At 43.6% G+C, this 19,243-nt stretch overlaps 1 protein-coding gene across 1 annotated transcript in view; it reads left to right on the forward strand.

The window, feature by feature from the left end:
* Positions 1-19,243, forward strand: part of DNAH6 (dynein axonemal heavy chain 6) — a 247,355-nt gene that overhangs the window by 203,980 nt on the left and 24,132 nt on the right. Inside the window, exon 53 of the mRNA XM_048504422.1 lies at positions 9,249-9,368. Within this exon, the coding sequence (XP_048360379.1) occupies positions 9,249-9,368 (120 nt within the window). The remainder of the gene's footprint in view (positions 1-9,248; positions 9,369-19,243) is intronic.

Consider the following 19,243-nt stretch of genomic DNA (forward strand, 5'->3'; position numbering starts at 1 on the left):
AAAGACTTCACAAGCAGTCAGATGCCACGTCACCTAGGGAGCTCCAGAACTCATCTGGCAAAGCCGTCTCCCACATTCATTCATTCATTCATTCATTCATTCATTCATTCATTCATTCATTCATTCATTCATTCATTCATTCATTATATTTATACCCCGTCCTCCCCCAAAGGGCTCATAAGGATTCAGATCCCAGGGAAGGTTGTAACAACCAGAGGAGCAGCTTTTTTTGCAAAGACAAAGGGGACAATTACAAAAGGCTTTCCTATGAGTCTCCCTATCAGGAGACAAACTTTGATGTGGGAGATAGGAGTGAAGGGTTTGCATCCTATCAAAGCAAAACGTACTTTTTTGTCAGCAAAGGGCTAAGCCGCAGCAAACCAGGAGGAAGAGACAGGTCTAGAACCCCCCCCCCCCCCACACACACACACACACCTCTTGCTTAGCAAAACCATCACCAAAATGTACTTGGGCACAAAAGAAGAAAGCACATAAGAACGTAAGAAGAGCCCTGCTGGATCAAAACAATGGCCTATCTAGTCCAACAACCTATCACACAAAGTTCAGCAACCTATCACACAAAGCAACCTACCAACCAGCTCCTCCAGATGTCCAACAGATCATAGAGACTGAGACCTTCTCCTGATGTTGCCTCCTGGTGCTAGTATTCAGCACGTTCCTGGAAGTTCCTTTTAGTTGCCATGGCTAGTAGCCACTGATAGACTTATTTTCCATGAATCTGTCTAATCCCCTTTAAAAACTGTCTCTGCCTTTGACCATCACTACACCCTCTGGCAGCACATTCCACATTTTGATCAATCGTCGTTAAAGGAGCATTTCCTTTTGGCCATCTTGGTTTCCCTCGAGTTTTAGTATTTTGCGAGAGGGAGAAAAACTTATCTTTGCCAACTCTCTCCACCCTGTGCTAATTTCATAAAACTCTTATTATTTTCCCCCTTAATCATCTCTTTTCTAAACTGGAAAGTTCCAGATTCTCCAGTCTTTCCTCACAGGGAAGGGGCTCCAACTCCCTGATCACCTTGGTCATCCTTTTCGCTACTTTTTCCAATTCCGCCATGTCTTTTTTAAGAGACACTGACCAAAACAGTGCACGGAATTCCAAAAGAGGCTACTCTACAGACCTGTGCAGGGCTATTTAATTTTTCAATCCCTTTTCTAATAATCACAATCATAGAGTTTGCCTTTTTCATCACTGCAGCACCCTCGATTGACACTTTAGTTGAGTTATTTACTGTAACTCCAAGATCATTTTCCCTCTATTTCAGCAAGTTCACATTCCATTAGCCCAGGGGTCTGCAACCTGTGGCTCTCCAGATGTTCATGGACCACAATGGCTGATGGGAATTGTAGTCCATGAACATCTGGAGACCAGCAGGTTGCAGACCCCTACATTAGTTGGCTTTTTTTATTTTGCTCCAGTGTGCATCACCTTACACTTGCCAACACTGAATTCCGTTTGCCAGTTTGTTCCCCGCTCACCCAGTTTGTGGAGACCTTCATGGAGAACATCATGAAACATTTGGAATCTTCTCCTGGGCCTGGCAACACAGAAAATACTGCATAGCTCTCTGGAACAGTCCCTGATGTCCCTGGCTCAAGCCTCCTCCCTGTGGTTGGCTTCCAGACGGTCCTGGAAGTAGTCCAAGGCATAGCTCTCTTCAGTTGGAGGCTATTTTGCTCTAATCACTCATGATGGACTGTTCATTCCAGCAACAATTCTCCCTCTCTCCTCATTGAACTGTAGCCTCCATGGTTTGTCACACGCTAGGAGTGATCAGGGAGATTGCAAATCCTGTCTGTTCTTCTTTCTATTGCACAGCTGTGACCATGACATTGGCAGATCCTCTCCCTGTACAAATCACTGGTCCCCATCCCTATGTGTGAGTGCTAGGCATAGTTGCACTGGTCAAATAGCTATGTGTTAAGCAGGTTGCAATTTCGCAGGAGTCAGGCAATGGTCCAGCAGATGTACACTGGCTACTGCACCTGTCAATTGTTTTCCTGGCTCAGCAGTTGATTGATAGTCCACTTTAAATAGAGTCCATCCTTGCCTCTCTCCCTATTGTTTGGAAAGGGCCAAATGAAGGACAAGAGAAATTTGCAAGTTGGATGAGACAGGATGGTAGTCTCCTTGTGCCAATATTTACCTGACCCTTATCAGGAACTGCCTTGAAACGCTGTCTGCAGTTTCTATTCTAGTTTCTGCTGCTCTAAGGAGCTCTGGAGTCATGGGTATCATGATGTTCGGCTAGCAATGGGTGCAGTAGTTGGTAATCCTCTATAAATATGTCTGTACTCCCTGTTTTCCCAAGTGGCCTATGGGATTACACCAGTATGATGGTGTAATCATCATGGTGACATTTGGGGAGCATATTTACAAGGGAGGCTGGCTTTCTGCACTGTGCATAATTCGAAGAGGAGTTTGGGTTTATACCCGCCTTTCTCAGGAGACTCAAAGGGGCTTACAACCTCCTTCCCCTCTCCACGACAGACACTTTGTGAGGTGGGTGGGGCCGAGAGAGTTCTGAGAGAACTGTGACTAGCCCAAGGTCGCCCGGCAGGCTTCATGTGCACGAGCAAGCTAACAAATCCCATTCACCAGATAAGAGTCTGCTGTTCATGTAGGGGAGCAGGGACCAAAGCCGATTCTGCAGATTAAAGTCCAACGCTCCTAACCACTGCACCACGCTGGCTCCTTACTCTGTGTCCTGGCATGGGGATGCACTAATAGTATCTAATGATATAGGCAAGATGGTTGAGTCAGTACATTGTAGCTACCTGGTGCAAAGGGAGGGGGAAGACACTTGCTGCTCAGGTGCACCATCCTAACACCCCCAGTGGCAGAGACAGGTACAGATCGGTGTTTGTGTACTGAGGTGGAGCCCATCAAGGGATCTGAGCAGAGCATTGTTAGCAATTTTCTAACTACTGGTTCTCATCCTTCGCTGCTTGAGCCAAGTGCCCTTTCTCTGGATTTCCAATCGCCAGACTCCTGTCTGTGCACATGTCCTACGTTTGTCCAACATGAGACCAGAAAGATGCAGCCAAATGCCCTGTCATCTGAGATACAGTTGTCCTGGCTGGGCTTTATCAAGTGCTTGGGACAGGAAATATCTGGTTTCCCAAGGTGTATAGGGATGGTTGCATTGACATGAGGGGAAACAGATGAAGGAAATAGATTCCCACTGATCTCAAAAGATAAGCAGGGTCGACCCTGACCAGTATTTGGGTGGAAGATCCCCAAAGAACACCAGGATCGTGACGTGGAGGCAGGCAGTGGCAAACTACCTCTGAATAGCTGTTGCCTAGGAAATCCCATGAGGCGTCACCATAAGTCAGCTGTGGCTCGACAGCAAAAGAAAATATTAACAGCCTTTTCACTGGCATGGCCATATGCCAGCACTGGGACGAGATGTCGAATAAGCAGCAGAAGAAGGTTTTGGATTTATATCCCCCCTTTCTCTCCTGTAGGAGACTCAAAGGGGCTTACAATCTCCTTGCCCTTCCCCCCTCACAACAAACACCCTGTGAGGTGGGTGGGGCTGAGAGAGCTCCGAAAAGCTGTGACTAGCTGAGAGAGCTCCGAAAAGCTGTGACCAGCTGGCGTGTGTGGGAGCGCACAGGCTAATCTGAATTCCCCAGATAAGCCTCCACAGCTCAGGCGGCAGAGCAGGGAATCAAACCCGGTTCTTCCAGATCAAAATGCACCTGCTCTTAACCTCCTACGCCACTGCTGCTCCTAAAGCAGATTTAGACTACCTGCTATTTCCTTTCCTTCCCTGGAACATTCCCAGAGCTACCCATTTTTGGCCCCAGATTTTTGCCAGTGTTTGACCGGGCACTGCGCCAGTAAACGTTTCGTAACCCCTGGGGGCCGAGTTGCTATCCTAAACAGTTTACCTGCTTGCCTTAGAGCTGAGCTGCAACACTCCCTGCAATGGGCCAGAGATTTCCCCATGATTCAGGTCTGTGTTCTACTAAGCTGAAGATTTAAAATTCCTGGAAGATGAACGCAAGCGCTTCCAGGGCCGCTTGCTAAGTGGAGGCTGTGCAGTGGGCACAAATTGCAGCTGAAAGTACTCTTGTCAGTATGAGTTGTAAGGATTTATTCATTCACCCGTGTCTATTAAACACCTGTTTATAGCTAATTTATTTCGCTGTGGCATCAGCCTCATGGAGATTGCCCTGTCCGGATAGCTGCGTAGATCCAAATATATTTACTTTTTTTGTTTGTTTGTTAAGTTAATTAGCCATATTTCTTTTCCCACCACATGGCTCAGTAGGCCCTCAGGATAGCTTACGACAAGGAAAAATATGACAGCAGAACAGGAACCAAGCCACTCTATAGCAAATGTCAAAAAACGAGCCATTAAATCAGTTTCGGTAATTAAAAATCTAACTCTAAACTGCTTTAAAAAGAGCAAAGCGACAGCAGACAAAATATCCCCGGTTCAATTAAGCATCGGTAATCAGCTTAGGTTAGTTATGGTCTCCTTTTCAAGTATAAAATATATGTTTTTACAGATCAGTGAACTTGCTTCAGTGTACTCTGGTTTTGTTATGAAAGACAATGTTACAAAGTTAGCATTGTAATAACTGTATAGGGACCAAAAGAGCTGGAAATAGCCAGGCTGGGAAATCTATAAGAAAAGATTGAAGGTTACTGTCTGTCTAGGGCAGAAGCTATTGTTTTGCCTCTGTCATTCAAAATATTCTCAGTTGCTTTATTAATCTCTGAGCAGGATTGCTACAATGTGAGCAAAGTTTCACCAACTTAAAAATAAATTATTTGATCAGGAATTTCAATACCTTCTGAGCAAGGCACAGAGTTTTTGTACTTTGGGATCACTCTCCAAAAACTCTGTGTTGCCCACAATCTGAACCAACTCCCAAACCACAAACTTAGATGGGCAGTTTCAAGAGCAAGATGCAATTCTTTTCCATCGTCCTTACTTCAAGGTCAGTTCTTAAACACCCCTCGGCATGATCGACATTGTTCTCTCTGCCTTTCCTATACTGACTCTTTTGAACACATCTTGCTCTCCTGCCCGAAGTATAACACCCTTAAGGCCCGATTTCTCTGCCTTGACCTTGGCTGAGTTCACGGATCTCTCTACCAACGCACAGATGATTTTTCTGCTCAACAACCCTGAGGCTGAAACAACGAAAATCGTAGCCAAATGTTTGCTGCACACTTTGAACTAGGTTCCCTTGGCTTCTGTTCACACTATTTTCACTGTTCTCTATTAGATTTACCTTTTCCTTTTGTCCCCTTGCTGTATATGCCTAAAAAAGGTCTCTGAATCTGATGTGAGAAGTTTACATTCTAGTGGGAACATGGAGACAGGCATGTAAAATGCTTTGCTTTCAAATGCTGTTTGGATTGCATCTGAGCAGTATGAGTGGACCTCAAAGAGAGTCTTTGTCTCAGTTAGGGGTAGGGATACAGTGGGGGGCATTGCAGTGACATTGTGACAACACTTCCTGGGCAAACCCAGAGGTGACATCATTGAATTGGTATGATGTTCTAGGATTTTTACTGGGACTTCTGTGGTTTTACCACAGAGTTTTCAGTGAATTGTGGAGTGTTGCACAGACACAGTGATGTTACTTCTGAGTTTGCCCATGTAGTGATGTCACAGTATATGCAATGCTGATTTATACAACACTTCCTCCCCTCCACTGCCCTACTGAGTGGTGATGGCAGTCAGCTTCCCTAGTCTTGAAAGCCCACCCTAGCTCTCAACACCCTTGGTTATAAGGCTTCCAAATATGTAGTGATGCTCTTTGATGGGAGGAGATATTAATATTCATAATCATGATTCATATTTAGCAGAATAATGCATGCACTAAAGCAAACAGAGCCAGTACACTGTGAGTGAGATTTTATTAAAAATATTATTTACTAAATAACTCCAGGCGGGAAGGGTATACATGGATAAAAAAATAATAAACAACTTTTGTACCTAGGCTGCATCTTAACTACATCATGACTAGTACAAGAGAGATCAGAAGAAAAAGAGAGAACGTGACGGGGAAAACAAAAAAGCAATTAACTTTTATCCAAAGCTTCCTCTTTTGCCAACATAACAGAAGGCATATCTTCACTGATACCCATTGGTGAAACAAGCATTTTTCTTATTATGCAAAAGATACCTATGTTATAGAAAAGACCCTAAAATCAACGCTCTGTTTGTTACAAGGTGATCTAAAACTACGGTTATGTGCAAACAAACAGCAGACACCTTTGCTGCTTCAGGCTGCCCCCCCCGATCACACCAGAGAGCCCCCCCCTCCAACAGAGACCGCAATGTAAGGTATATATACTCCACTTGCTTTACTACAATCAGATCCTCTGAAGATGCCAGCCACAGATGCAGGCGAAACGTCAGGAGAAAATGCCACTAGAACACAGCTATACAGCCCGGAAACCTTACAACACCCCAGCAACTTAACTCTTTCACAACTGAGGAGGCTGGCACTCGCAAAATCGAACACTCTTGGCCTTTAAAACACTTACAATGATAGACAAACAGAAAGGAAACGTATGCCCTAGTAGGTTTCTTCTGCAAGTTTTATGGCTAGTCTTTTCATACTGTTGATTGTTTTTATTGTTTTAGAGTTTTAATTTTTAAAATGTTTTTATTTTGTGAACTCTCTCACATGTGGTGGTCTTGGACAATCTAGTACAGGGGTCGGCAACCTTTACCACCCAAAGAGCCATATTGACCCATTTTCCACGGCCCCAAAGATCTACCAAGCCAGAGAGGTGGCTCCACATGGAACCGCCTCCGGTTCGGCCCCTCCACTCACCTTTCCTTCCAGCACTGGAAGGCAGAGGTGCGGGGCAGGGAAACCCCTCTACCCGACAAAGCAGGCAGCCGCCTGCTCCATGGAGCAGAGGGGGGATGGTGGTTGCAGCCTTCCCGGTGCCGCTGCCTCTTGCGCTGCGGGAGGCAGTGGTGCCGGGCAGGGAAATCCCCTCTGCTCCTCTGCCTGCTCCGTGGGGCAGAGGGGGATGGCATCTGTGGCCTGCTCGGTGCTACCGCTTCTCTCGCACCGGTTCGGCCCCTCCACTCAACCTTTCCTTCCAGCACTGCTCTGGAGGGTCATGCCCACGCTACCCTCTGACCTCCAGGCCACGCGGAGCTGCAGTATAAGGCTGAAAGAGCCGCATGTGGCTTCGAAGCCGCAGGTTGCAGACCCCTGGTCTAGTAAATACAGCTGGTCTAGCAAGTGTCTCCGTTATATTATTTCCTGTTCTAAGTATCGTTTCTCAAGTTTCTTGAGTGTCCAATAAGCTTCACAGTGTTTTAGTTTCGTCTTAGTTGAACCAACAGTCCCTATTCAGTTCCACTCAGTCGCATTTGTGTTTGTTCCTTTATTAATTGTGCAGGGATTCTGCAGTTGCTGCTAATAATAGGTTCACTTATTATATAAACCTAAAAAGTCTTGTTTTGACCCATTAATCCCTTCCCAGTATTTAACCATTAGCTGCTTACTCAAGCTTCTGAGCCTCTGCAATCAATGGTATAGAAACGGCAGCAGTTTTTTACATTTATCTTGTATGAACAGAACAAATTTTTAAAAATTGTAACCGTTTGCTATACACATCTAGCTTGGGATAAATTATATGTGTGCCGGAAGGAGGGCGTGCTGGCTTATCTCTGCTAAATGAACATATTAGATACAGATTCAAACAAACTGGGAAGGGGTCTGAGCCCATTCAGACTGGGTCAGCTGGTACGAAATAATCTTATCCGCAAAGTAGAATTCTATCAGTGGCTATTCTCAAGCCATTCAGACTGACCTCCGATCCCTCAGCATTATCGTTTGCCAGGAAAGATACCCCGAGCAATTGCACTGAACGAGAAAAGTGTAATTTTCTTTTGAGCAAATATTTCTCTCATTTAAAAATGGTCTGCTCGGTGCTCCACCTCTCTCAAAATAGCCAGGATTTACTTGAAAATAGGAGCGGTTATGATTAAATTCAGGGCAAACATTTGGATCCAGAATTAAAACCTTCAAAGTATGTTTCCTGTATAATGGATAAGCCAGAACAGTTCGTGTCGGAAAAGATTTTGCACAATCTAGTCTAAGCCGCAAAATCAAGCCTGTAACTGTCTCTGGGGATATCGTCACGCATCCTGCAGTGTTCCAAAGGGCTTCCAAGTGTGCAGAAAAGAATTAGCTCTGTTTGTGGACATCTTTGGATACACTGTGGAAGCAACAGCCTCATAAAAGTCATGATTCCTTGAAGGTCTTAGGGCATGCTCAGCTTTGCATCATCTTGAAAGAAATGAGAACTAACATAGCCCCTTGGGGATGGGGCGGTATATAAGCTCAAAAAATAAATAAATAAATAAATATAAATAGTACGTGGCCAGATACTACTGTGTTTCCCCGAAAATAAGACAGTGTCTTATATTAATTTTTGCTCCCAAAGATGCGCTATGTCTTATTTTCAGGGGATGTCTTATTTTTCTGTGTTCTGTTCATTGGGCATGCTTCCAAACAAAAACTTTGCTACGTCTTACTTTTGGGGGATGCCTTATATTTCACGCTTCAGCAAAACCTCTACTACGTCTTATTTTCAGGGGATGTCTTATATTTGGGGAAACAGGGTAGTAAGTTAGGGTGTAACCTGAAATGGAACTCTGAAGTCAGTGTGAAGGTCGTATTTTGGCATAATCTGTAGCAATTATTCCTTTCTCTGTGCTTAGAAAAATATATATTTGGAACAGATGTTCTCATAGATCACCGATGATGATCTGGTTCTGATCTATTCTTTGTTGAACCGTCCATAAACCTAATCAACTGTGAAGTGATGTCTCTTATTGGACGAAATTCAGTTACAAAGAAAAGCACATGCGTTATCACAATGGCCATACCTTCTACATTCGAAACAAGAATGCCTGTTTACACATGTACTTCCCCCCCTATTAAACAGCCAATTGTGCATGCCAATCATTAATTAGGCAGGCAATATACCGGTTAAAGTTCAGAGCTTCAATAATTGCATGGTAAAATTAGCCATTTGATGACAATTTGCTTGATAGCCTAGTATTTCCATTATTTGTATTACTGCGCTTCAAAAAGGTACATAGTTTTTGTTAACCATTTTTCAGCAATGTGGAAGTGTACTGTTCAGAGAAGAAGACAGCTAAGACTTTGTCACATTTTAAAACAAGAAGATGAAATGATAACCTATAAAAATAACGTTGCAGGTGAAATTACTTATGGCGGGCGAGTTACAGATGCCTGGGATCAGAGGTGCCTTCGCACAATCCTAAGGAGATTTTTCTCTCCAGAAACATTACAAGAAGATTATAAATATTCAGAGTCAGGTAAGTATAGTTTCTAGTATATTAAGGGGGTTGGACTAAATGGCCTCTATAGCCCCATCTATAATTCTGTGATTCTACTAAAAGAATTGTAGCTGCTTTGTGACTGAAGTACAGAGATCCGTGAGATTACTGATGTTGCTTGCATTAAATTCAGCTGGCTTCTCTGCTGATGAAAGAAGGAGGGACCCGGTTTGATCACTGAAAGGGATATGCTGCAAACTGTAGGACTAACATGGACAAAATCCATGTGGAAAGGAGGCTGCAGTCATGCAACATTGAGTGCAAAAATTTCATAGCTTCCCATGGATGTTTTGCTCCATGTTCTATTGTTTCACCTTCTTTACACTTTAAGCACATAACAGTCTATTAATTGTTGCCCAAACTACTTGCATTTTTTAAAAAATCCTGAAAATATTGTATGTCTATAATATTAGAAGATTTTTCAGTGCCCCTCCAAATTTTCCAGTTTTTCCTTCGGTAAAATTGAAAACAGCCACAGGCTTTCCCACACTGTACATTTTGAGTTGGAAAGCTTTACCCTATACATCATTTCACTCATTCTAAAAGAGAAAATGTTTTGTAGGAGTTTGTTTTTATTTTATAGGGTGTTTCCACCCCCCACCCCCCAATGAGTGTATTCCCAAATTTTCTATTGGGAAAAAAATGAAAAAAGTCAACCGGAAATGAACTCTCTCTCCACCAACCCCCGAATATTCAGAAATGTTCCATTTTCCCCAGAGCTTTGTATCTCCCTATGCATGCAGTGTGCCATAGAAGTATAGCAACCACTGATTTTTTAAAAGCCCTCTAGTAGCACTGCATTGGGTGGGGGGGGGATGGCAACTACCAGGAAATGATGAAGCAAAGAATTCTCTATTGCTTCTTTGACTGTGTGCCAATATTAGGGGGACCGTATAGTCACCACCAAACCCAATAAATCCCCAAGGAAACAAAACTATACCTCCATAGCAAATGATCAGCAATGTATTAGAATAGAATAGAATCTTTATTGGCCAAGTGTGATTGGACACACAAGGAATTTGTCTCCGGTGCATATGCTCTCAGTGTACATAAAAGAAAATACATTTGTCAAGAATCATAAGGTACAGCACTTAATGATTGTCATATAGGTCTAGTAAGCAATCAGGAAACAATCAATAGTAATAAAAACATAAAATGTAAAATCATAAAATAAAATGAAATGTCAGCAAAGGCTATAGTCATACAGTCATAATTTGGAGGACATGGGTAATAAGAATGATGAAAAAAGTCGTGCAGTAATTATATCATAAATATATAATAAATAGTTTTGACATTATCGAGGGAATTATTTTGTTTAACAGAGTGATGGCATTCGGGAAAAAACTGTTCTTATGTCTAGTTGTCTTGGTGTGCAGTGCTCTGTAGCGATGTTTAGAGGGTAAGAGTTGAAACAGTTTATGTCCAGGTTGCGAGGGGTCAGTAAAATATTTTTTCACAGCCCTTTTTGACCAGAGTGCAGTATACAGATCCCTCAATGGAAGGCAGGTTAGCGGCGAACTGTTTTTTTTCTGCGAGTTCTGATTATTCTCTTGAAGTCTGTGTCGCATCTTGTTGGGTTGCAGAACCAAACCACACAGTTATAGAGGTGCAGATGACAGACTGAATGATTCCTCTGTAGAACTGTATCAGCAGCTCCTTGGGCAGTTTGAGCTTCCTGAGTTGAGCAGAGAAAAGAACATTCTTTGTTGTAGCTTTTGTGATGACATTTTTGATATTAGGTGTCCATTTTAGGTCATGAGATATGATGGAGCCTTAGAAATTCTAAAGGTCTCTACTGTTGATACTGTGTTGTCTAGTATTGTGTGAGGAGGTAGGATGGGAGTGATTTCTCCTGGGGAAATCTACCACCATTTCTACTCACACCAAAATCTACCACCAAATCCTGAAATCTACCACCATTTCTCTGGTTTTAAGTGATTTCAGTTCTAGATTGTTCGAAGTGATGGCACCATCGAGGGCTAGTTGTTCAGCCTCCCGTCTGCTTTATCGCGGTTTTCATCATTGTCTCGAATCAGACCAATCACTGTTGTATCATCTACCAAATTTCAGTATTTTTTAACAGGATGGATCATTTGAGATGCAGTCATTGGTATGCGAGTGAACAGAAGTGGTGAGCACACATTCTTAAAGCCCCTATACAAGCCTATGTTGCAGAGTGTTCGATGTAATTTTTTTCCTAGCTGCACCTTGACGTTTCCTATCTAAGTTAGGAAGCTTGTGATCCACTTCTACAAATACATGCTCAGAGTACTGCTAGCTGATTTAGTTTGGTTAGAAAAGAATGTCCGGTCTGATAGTATTGAATGCTGAACTAAAAGTCAACAAAGAGGACCCTTGCATAGGTCTTTGGCAATTCAAGATGCTGTAGGATATAGTGCAAAGCCATATTAACAGCATCATTCTGTAAAGTCTATTTGCTTTCCGGTATGCAAATTGCAAAGGGTCCAACAGTGGATCCGTGATGGTTTTCAAATGGTACATCACTAGCCTTTCAAAAGTTTTCATAACTACAGATGTTAGAGCAACTGTTATTCAAGAATCTAAATCATATAACCTGTATATTATTCCATTTCATACTACTTTATAACTATATTCTGTGTCATGTGTGATTGAGTTCCTGTATATATTTGGAACAGATGTTTTGATCTGGACATACAGAAATGAAGACATTATAATTCAAAGGAAAATATGTTATTGTATACATGAAATGGAATAATATACAAGTTGTATGATTCAGATTCATGAGTAATACATGACTGATCATTTGCTATGGAGGTATAGTCTTGTTCCCCTTGGGGCTTCTTTGCCTGTTTTCACTGTGGCGACGACGGTTCAATGAGGAATCCCTACTGTGCAGACGCAGTCAGATCCAATCCAGTCTGTGGTTCCTCCTGTACCTCTTGTTCACAATTGTAAGAGTTTTCAACATCTCTTTCATTGCATTTATTGTAGTGTATTTTTAGAAAGCGTTGTCTTCAAAGCCACCTTGCGGTAGATAGCTAGTCTCAGGCACAAGACGAATCAGTCAGTCAGTCAACTGTGGTGCGAACTATCCTGCAGAATCTTCAAAAAGTTGAGGATGAATGTAATTCCAGATAGGTTCACTGTAAGAAGCATAGGGGGAAGGAAGGCCGCATGGTATAAACCCCATCTCTTCAGATCTTGGAAGCTCAGCAGAGTTGGTAGTCAGACGGGAGACAATCAAGGGACATTCATTGAAAATGCTGGGGGGAAGAATTAGGACTAATAAAAGGAAACACTTCTTCACGCAACGTGTGATTGGTGTTTGGAATATGCTGGCACAGGAGGTGGTGATGGCCACTAACCTGGATAGCTTTAAAAGGGCTTGGACAGATTTTATGGAGTATAGTCAATCCATATGGCCTACCAATCTTGATCCTCATGATCTCCAGATTACCCAAATGCCTTAGCGACACAGTGGTGCTCAGGAGCAGCAGCAGCAGAGGAGCCATTGCTTTCACATCCCTGCATGTGAGCTCCCAAAAGTTGCACCTGGTGGGCCACTCTTGATAACGCAGAATGCTGGACTAAGATGGACTCTGGTCTGATCCAGCGGAGCTCTTTCTTGCTTATGTTCTTAAGGGAGCGAATGCAGAGGGAAGGCGATGTAAACCCACTTCTGCTTCTGACTTGAAAGCCCCTTGCTAGCATTGCCATGAGATGGTTGAGGCATGATGATATTGACACGCGTAACATTCACAAAAAAACCAAACAGAAAAGTTGGTTTTGTTTCATTGTAATTTGTAAACGGCAGACTTCTACCCAGGAAATCACTGAAAGTATACAAGCACTGAACTCTCCTGTGCTATTTTTACATGGTCACTTTTCCGATTAGAGTGGCATGTTAAAGTCCTTAACAGATATGTCCCAGTTTAAGGATTTCAGAGGTCTGCAAGCTTCACAGATTCTGAGGAGATTACTGCATATTTTATAAGCTTTGCAGAGAATTCTTAAAGTGTTTATCAGATCATCCAAGTATACAGTACAAAGCTCTGAAGACTTTCACAAGGTTTGCAAAAAGACCATCCCCCCGTGGTCCTTGAATCCCAAGGAATGCATTACCTCCCTTTATCACAGTCAGTCAGATATAACATGGTAAGGAGGCACAAAGCAGCTTATATGTGTTGTTGTTTATGCGAAGGCCGCACAGCCACCACATCCAAAGGACTTGGCATTTGTGTCCGTTTGCATTTCATTAGCTTGTGAATGCTGCTAATTTGTAACTTGCTCTGGGTGATCCAGCTGGTCACAGAAGAAACATCAAGTGCACATGACATCTGTGAAATAATGGCAGTGTGGCTGTGGCTAGTGGCTGGCATATAATTTTTAGCTGTACTTCAGCTAAAGCAGGAGCTAGGAGCAGCAGTGGCATAGTGGTTAAGAGCAGGTGCACTCTAATCTGGAGGAACGAGGGTTTGATTCCCCGCTCTGCCGCTTGAACTGTGGAGGTTTATCTGGGGAGTTCAGATTAGCCTGTGCACTCCCACACATGCCAGCTGGGTGATCTTGGGCTAGTCACAGTTCTTCTGAGCTCTCCCAGCCCCACCTACCTCACAGGGTGTTTGTTGTGAGTGGGGAAGGGGAAGGAGTTTGTAAGCCCCTTTTGAGTCTCCTATAGGAAAGAAAGGGGGGATATAAATCCAACTCTTCTTCTTCTTCTTCTTCTTCTTCTTCTTCTTCTTCTTCTTCTTCTTCTTCTTCTTCTTCTTCTTCTTCTTCTTCTTCTTCTTCTTCTTCTTCTTCTTCTTCTTCTTCATCATCATCATAAATACAGTTGGAAATCTTCACCATGCAGGTGTAGCTGCACTAAAATGTTTACGTCACAGTAATCTGGTATAAAAGTAAAGCTACCACTTTACAAGGCATTGTTCACGAGCAACTTTGGAAGCCCATACGCTCTTTTCAGGAGAACATCCCCCAACCCATTCCCTTCCTGGCTTTGATCATGTTAAAAGTGCTGATTCTGTTGTCAACAGTTGAAACCATAAAATGAAGTACATTTGCGAAACACAAAGAAGCAAACGTTTATTCTTGTATTAAAAAACCTTGTTGTTCTTACAAGGTGCTGGAGGGCTGCTGCACATTTGTGCTTCCAGAGACAAAAAGTTGCTGTCCTCCCTGGAATTACGGCAGCAGGGGAAGCACAGTTTGTAATGTGAGAACATGGTTAGCATCAGGAAGGAAGGGGAGAAATCACACTGGAAAGCACAGTTGTGGGCAAGGGGACATATTTTCCTGATAGTGAACCCGTTTGGAAACCACCACCAGCTATCAAATGTACTTAGAGCATTCTGTTTGTGCAGGGCATCTTCCAGCTTCCTTCATAACTGTTCTATGGTTCCAGAGCTTTAACCAGCAATGGGAAAGCCTTGGAATGAGGCCGGAATTTCTGCCCCCCCCGGAAGTTGGAGGTGGCACGATAGAACCATCATTGCCCTTGGGGTATGCAATCCTCTCTGTTGATCGGTTTCACCATTTTCATACTGCTTCATACACTGGAACCTTTATTGCAGAGAGGGGGCACAGGTGTCAAACTTCGCAGCCCTCAGATGTTGGGCTACAGTTCCACTCCATCCCCTGCCAGCGCTGGCGGGGATGATAAACCTGAATCCTGCTGATTTAACACCTATGAACTAGAAAGAGTCAAGTACCTTGCCGGCAGAAATCTGAGTCTCTCCAAGGAGGATTAATGTTGCTGCTGCTGCTGACAGGAAGAGAGCTGCAGAGCGGTTTTCTTCCCATTCTGCCAGCCACAAGAGCAGCTGCGGCAGAGACTACATCAAAGAAAAACTATTGATTATTCTCCCACCTTCCAATGGAAGGATGGATTCAGAGAAGGAGATGGGGCTGGGGGGCATGCCCAGTGGGTGAACGGCCACAAGCATCGTGGTCCTCATTCAATTAATAATAAGCAGAACAGTTAGCGGCACAGCACATTTTGGGTATGAAATCACTCTGCTAGGATGGAGCATAGCAGGGAACCTGCCCAGTATTGTTTGCATGGGTTGGGAATGTTGGTTTATTAACGACGGCAGGTCTGCTTTTTAAATAAATTACTTATCGATTTTTATGACAAAAGGGTTGCTGTGTGTACAAGCCGTACAGGGCAAAAGGATTGCTGTCTCCCCCCCCTCTCCATTTAAGGAGTCCGGGCAGAAAAGGACCATCATGAGAGTTGGTGTGGGGTCCTCAAATCTTTGGCAAGCAGTGCCATGGCAAGAAGAGCTCTGCCCACATTGACCTAGTAATCTAGGGCTCCTTAGCGATAACCCTATGGGCTCGCTGCCGCGTCAGATGGAAGAGCAAGCAGCGGAGGGAACTGTCGCTGCGGGTGCTTTCGAGGGAGGGACTTCTCGCCTTTTCTTACTCTCTTACCACCACTAGGGAAAAAGAAGAGGGGGGAGGGGGTTTGCTGAATCTCTAGCGTTCGTCTTCATTTTGGAAACATTTTTTTATTTTTGTTTTCGTAATGTTTTATTAAAATTGTACTTTTCCTGGATGCCAGTGTTGATACAAAGGCAGGATATAGTGGATGGGTAAGAGCAATGTCAGGGGTCAAAATAAACCAGTTAATCCATTAGAATGGATTCTTTGTTTTTATTGCCTATTTTAGACTCTTCAATGGCTATAATACAACAGCCAGACAAAAGGGGGAAAAATAGGCATCGCCATAGCCCAGAACCAAACTCCACCAGCAGCTGTTGCCACACCCTTTTTATTTAGGTTCTATAACTTCGCTTTTCTCTCTCACATTATCTATATTCACAATAGCTCTGCTAGGCTGAGTGAGAGCGATTGGCCCAAGGTCCGTCAGCAAGCGTTCATGGCTGAGTGAGTGAGTGAGTGAGTGAGTGAGTGAGTGAGTGAGTGAGTGAGTGAGTGAGTGAGTGAGTGAGTGAGTGAGTGAGTGAGTGAGTGAGTGAGTGAGTGAGTGAATGAATGAATGAATGAATGAATGAATGAATGAATGAATACCTTTATTGTTGTAGCCATAGGCCATAACAAGATAGTCAAAGCAAACACAGATTAAAACACAAAATCGCCCATGCAATAACGTGGCAGAGTGGGGATTTAAACCAGATTCTACCAAATCGTAGTTTGACACTGTAACCTCATAGCATGTGACTCATGAAAGTATCTCAAGAAATATCTTGATTGATTGTGAACTATCTTCAGTAGGTGCGAGTTGGCCAGAGAGATATAGGTGGGATAGGTAGGGAGGCTTAAGATGTACCTCACAAAGAGGTTTTTGGTTTGGGAAGCAACCACAGCCAGCCTTTTCTAACTTACAGATTCTTTTAAGGCACCTACTCAAGTCACCAGTTGTATTATATTTATCCAGCAGATAGAGGGAGGGTAGGTGGGATGAAGAACTGGAAGGGTAATTGGTAGGGTTGGTCAATACTAAAAAAATTCGGTAAAATTCGGATTTGGGTATTTTGGGGCATAAAATGATTTGTATGCCCGAATCGAATCATAACCAATTCGGATATGCCCGAAAATTCGGGTAAATCAAGAAAAATTAGTCTGTTTTATTATTTTTTTGAATTTTTGAAATTGTTTTACGTTTTGGCCTGCAGGGGTGCAATTTTAAAGCTAGCAGCACTAAACTTTCCAGTATCATCTGGAGACTGTCCTGATGATTCTCACGGGGCTGGGTGCAGTTTAGTTCAGGGGGGGCAAAGTTATTGACCCTCAAAGGGGTGCCCCATCCCCATTGTTTCCAATAGGCTTAACAGGAAATGGGGGGCTACACTTTTGAAGGTCCATAACCTGAACCAGCTACTGGCTTAGGGGAGTATCATGAGGACGAGCCCGCAATATGATACCCTGGAATTTTAGTGATAGCTCTAAAACTGCACCTCATAGAATCACCAAAGAAATTTGCCCAGATTCTGTGCTCTGTAGTGGCTGGCTGGCTCCATTGCAGCCAATGGGAGGTATGTGGGAGGGCTGTGGAGTGCACATTTCTCATAGTAAACCCACAAAACTTTCAGGTGTGCTTCAGGAGAGTCTCTTCGCGAGCACCATCAGGTTTTAGTGACGTTGCTTCAAAGGGGTTCGTATTTATGGTTAGGATCCATCTCCCTGCCCCATAAGCAAAATTTCCTCCAAACCTGGATGGTGTTATCAAAGACTCTCCCTGAAAGATACCTAGACATTTTGACGGTACCTTGATAAATGTGCACCCCACAGCCCTCCACCAGAAATTCCCCGTTGACAGCAATGCAGAAGTCACTGCAAGACAAAGAGATCTTGGGCAAATTTTGGGGTGCCAGGGGAGGTGCATTTTAGTATGCTCCAGCACCAAAATATCAGGGTATCATCGAGAACTGTCTGATGACACCCCAAGCTTGGTGCAGTTTGGTTTAAGGGGGGCCGAAGTTATGGACCCTCAAAATGGTAGCCACCATCTCCTTAGCTCTCATTGGAAACAATGGGGGATAGAGGCCCCCCTTTGAGGGTCCATAACTTTGCCCCCCCCTGAACCAAACTGCACCAAACTTGGGGAATTGTCATCAGGACAGTCTCCTGATGATGCCCACAAAATTGGTGCCACTGGCTTTAAAAAATTCGGTTTTCATGTTTCACCGCTCCTGCACATGTGAAGCCTGTGCTGGAGTGAAATTGAGCTGATTGAAACAACGCAAACCAGCATTTTTAAAGCTGAAGTGACGCCAAAATTTCAGGGTATCATCGGGAGACTGTCCTGATGATACCCCCAAAGTTTGGTGCAGGTTTAGTTCAGGGGAGCCAAAGTTATGGACTCTCAAAGGTGTAGTGCACCCATCTCCTATCGGCTCCCATTGGAAACACTGGGGGATAGTTTGAGACCCATACCTGAACCAAACTGCACCAAACTTGGTGAGCAGCTGTCGGGACAGTCACCTGTTGGTACCCTGATAATTTGATGCCGATGTCTCAAAATGCGTCCCCTGCAGGCACTTACAAGGCCATTTGCCTAAAAGATCCTGATGTTCTGCAGTGACTTACCCTGTTTCTCCCAATATAAAGGAACATCCCCGAAAAATAAGACATAGTAGAGGTTTTGCTGAAGTGGCGAGATATAAGGCATCCCCTGAAAGTAAGACACTTAGCAAAGTTTTTTTGTTTGGAAGCATGCCCGACAAACAGAACACAGAAAAAAATAGACATTTCCTGAAAGAAATGAACATAAAGCATCTTTGGGAGCAAAAATTAATATAAGACACTTTGTCTTATGACCGGGGAAATTTCTACCGGTAGCTGTATTGCTGTCAATGGGGGGGAATTTCTGTTAGAGGGCTGTGAGGTGCACATTTCTGGAAGGTATGAATTACAAAACTTTCAGGGCATCTTCAGGAGAATCTCTGGATGACACCATCCAGGTTTGAAATTTTGCTTCCAGAGGGTTTAGTTCTATGGGATCCAAAAAGGGTAGGGTCCATCTCCCACTTACCCCTGAAGTAGGGTTTACCAAACCTGGATGGTGTCGTCCAGAGACTCTCCTGAAGATACCCTGAAGAAGTTTTGTGGGTTTACCATGAAAAATGTGCACTCTACATCCCTCTATCAAAGAAATTCTATTATTCTTTCGACAGCAATACAACTAAGTCAATACAAGGAACAAAGAATCTTGTACGAATTTCTGGGGGGTGCCTGCAGGAGGTGCATTTGTAGATGTATCAGTACCAACTGGTATTTCCAGTGTGTATCATCCAGGAGACTGTCCTGATGATACCCTCCAAGACTGGTGCAGTTTGGTTCAGGGGGGCCAAAGTCGTGGACCCTCAAAAGGGTAGCCCTCATCACATAACTTCCCATTGCAAAGA

Source organism: Sphaerodactylus townsendi, linkage group LG07, assembly GCF_021028975.2.
Source record: "Sphaerodactylus townsendi isolate TG3544 linkage group LG07, MPM_Stown_v2.3, whole genome shotgun sequence".
Taxonomy (NCBI): domain Eukaryota; kingdom Metazoa; phylum Chordata; class Lepidosauria; order Squamata; family Sphaerodactylidae; genus Sphaerodactylus; species Sphaerodactylus townsendi.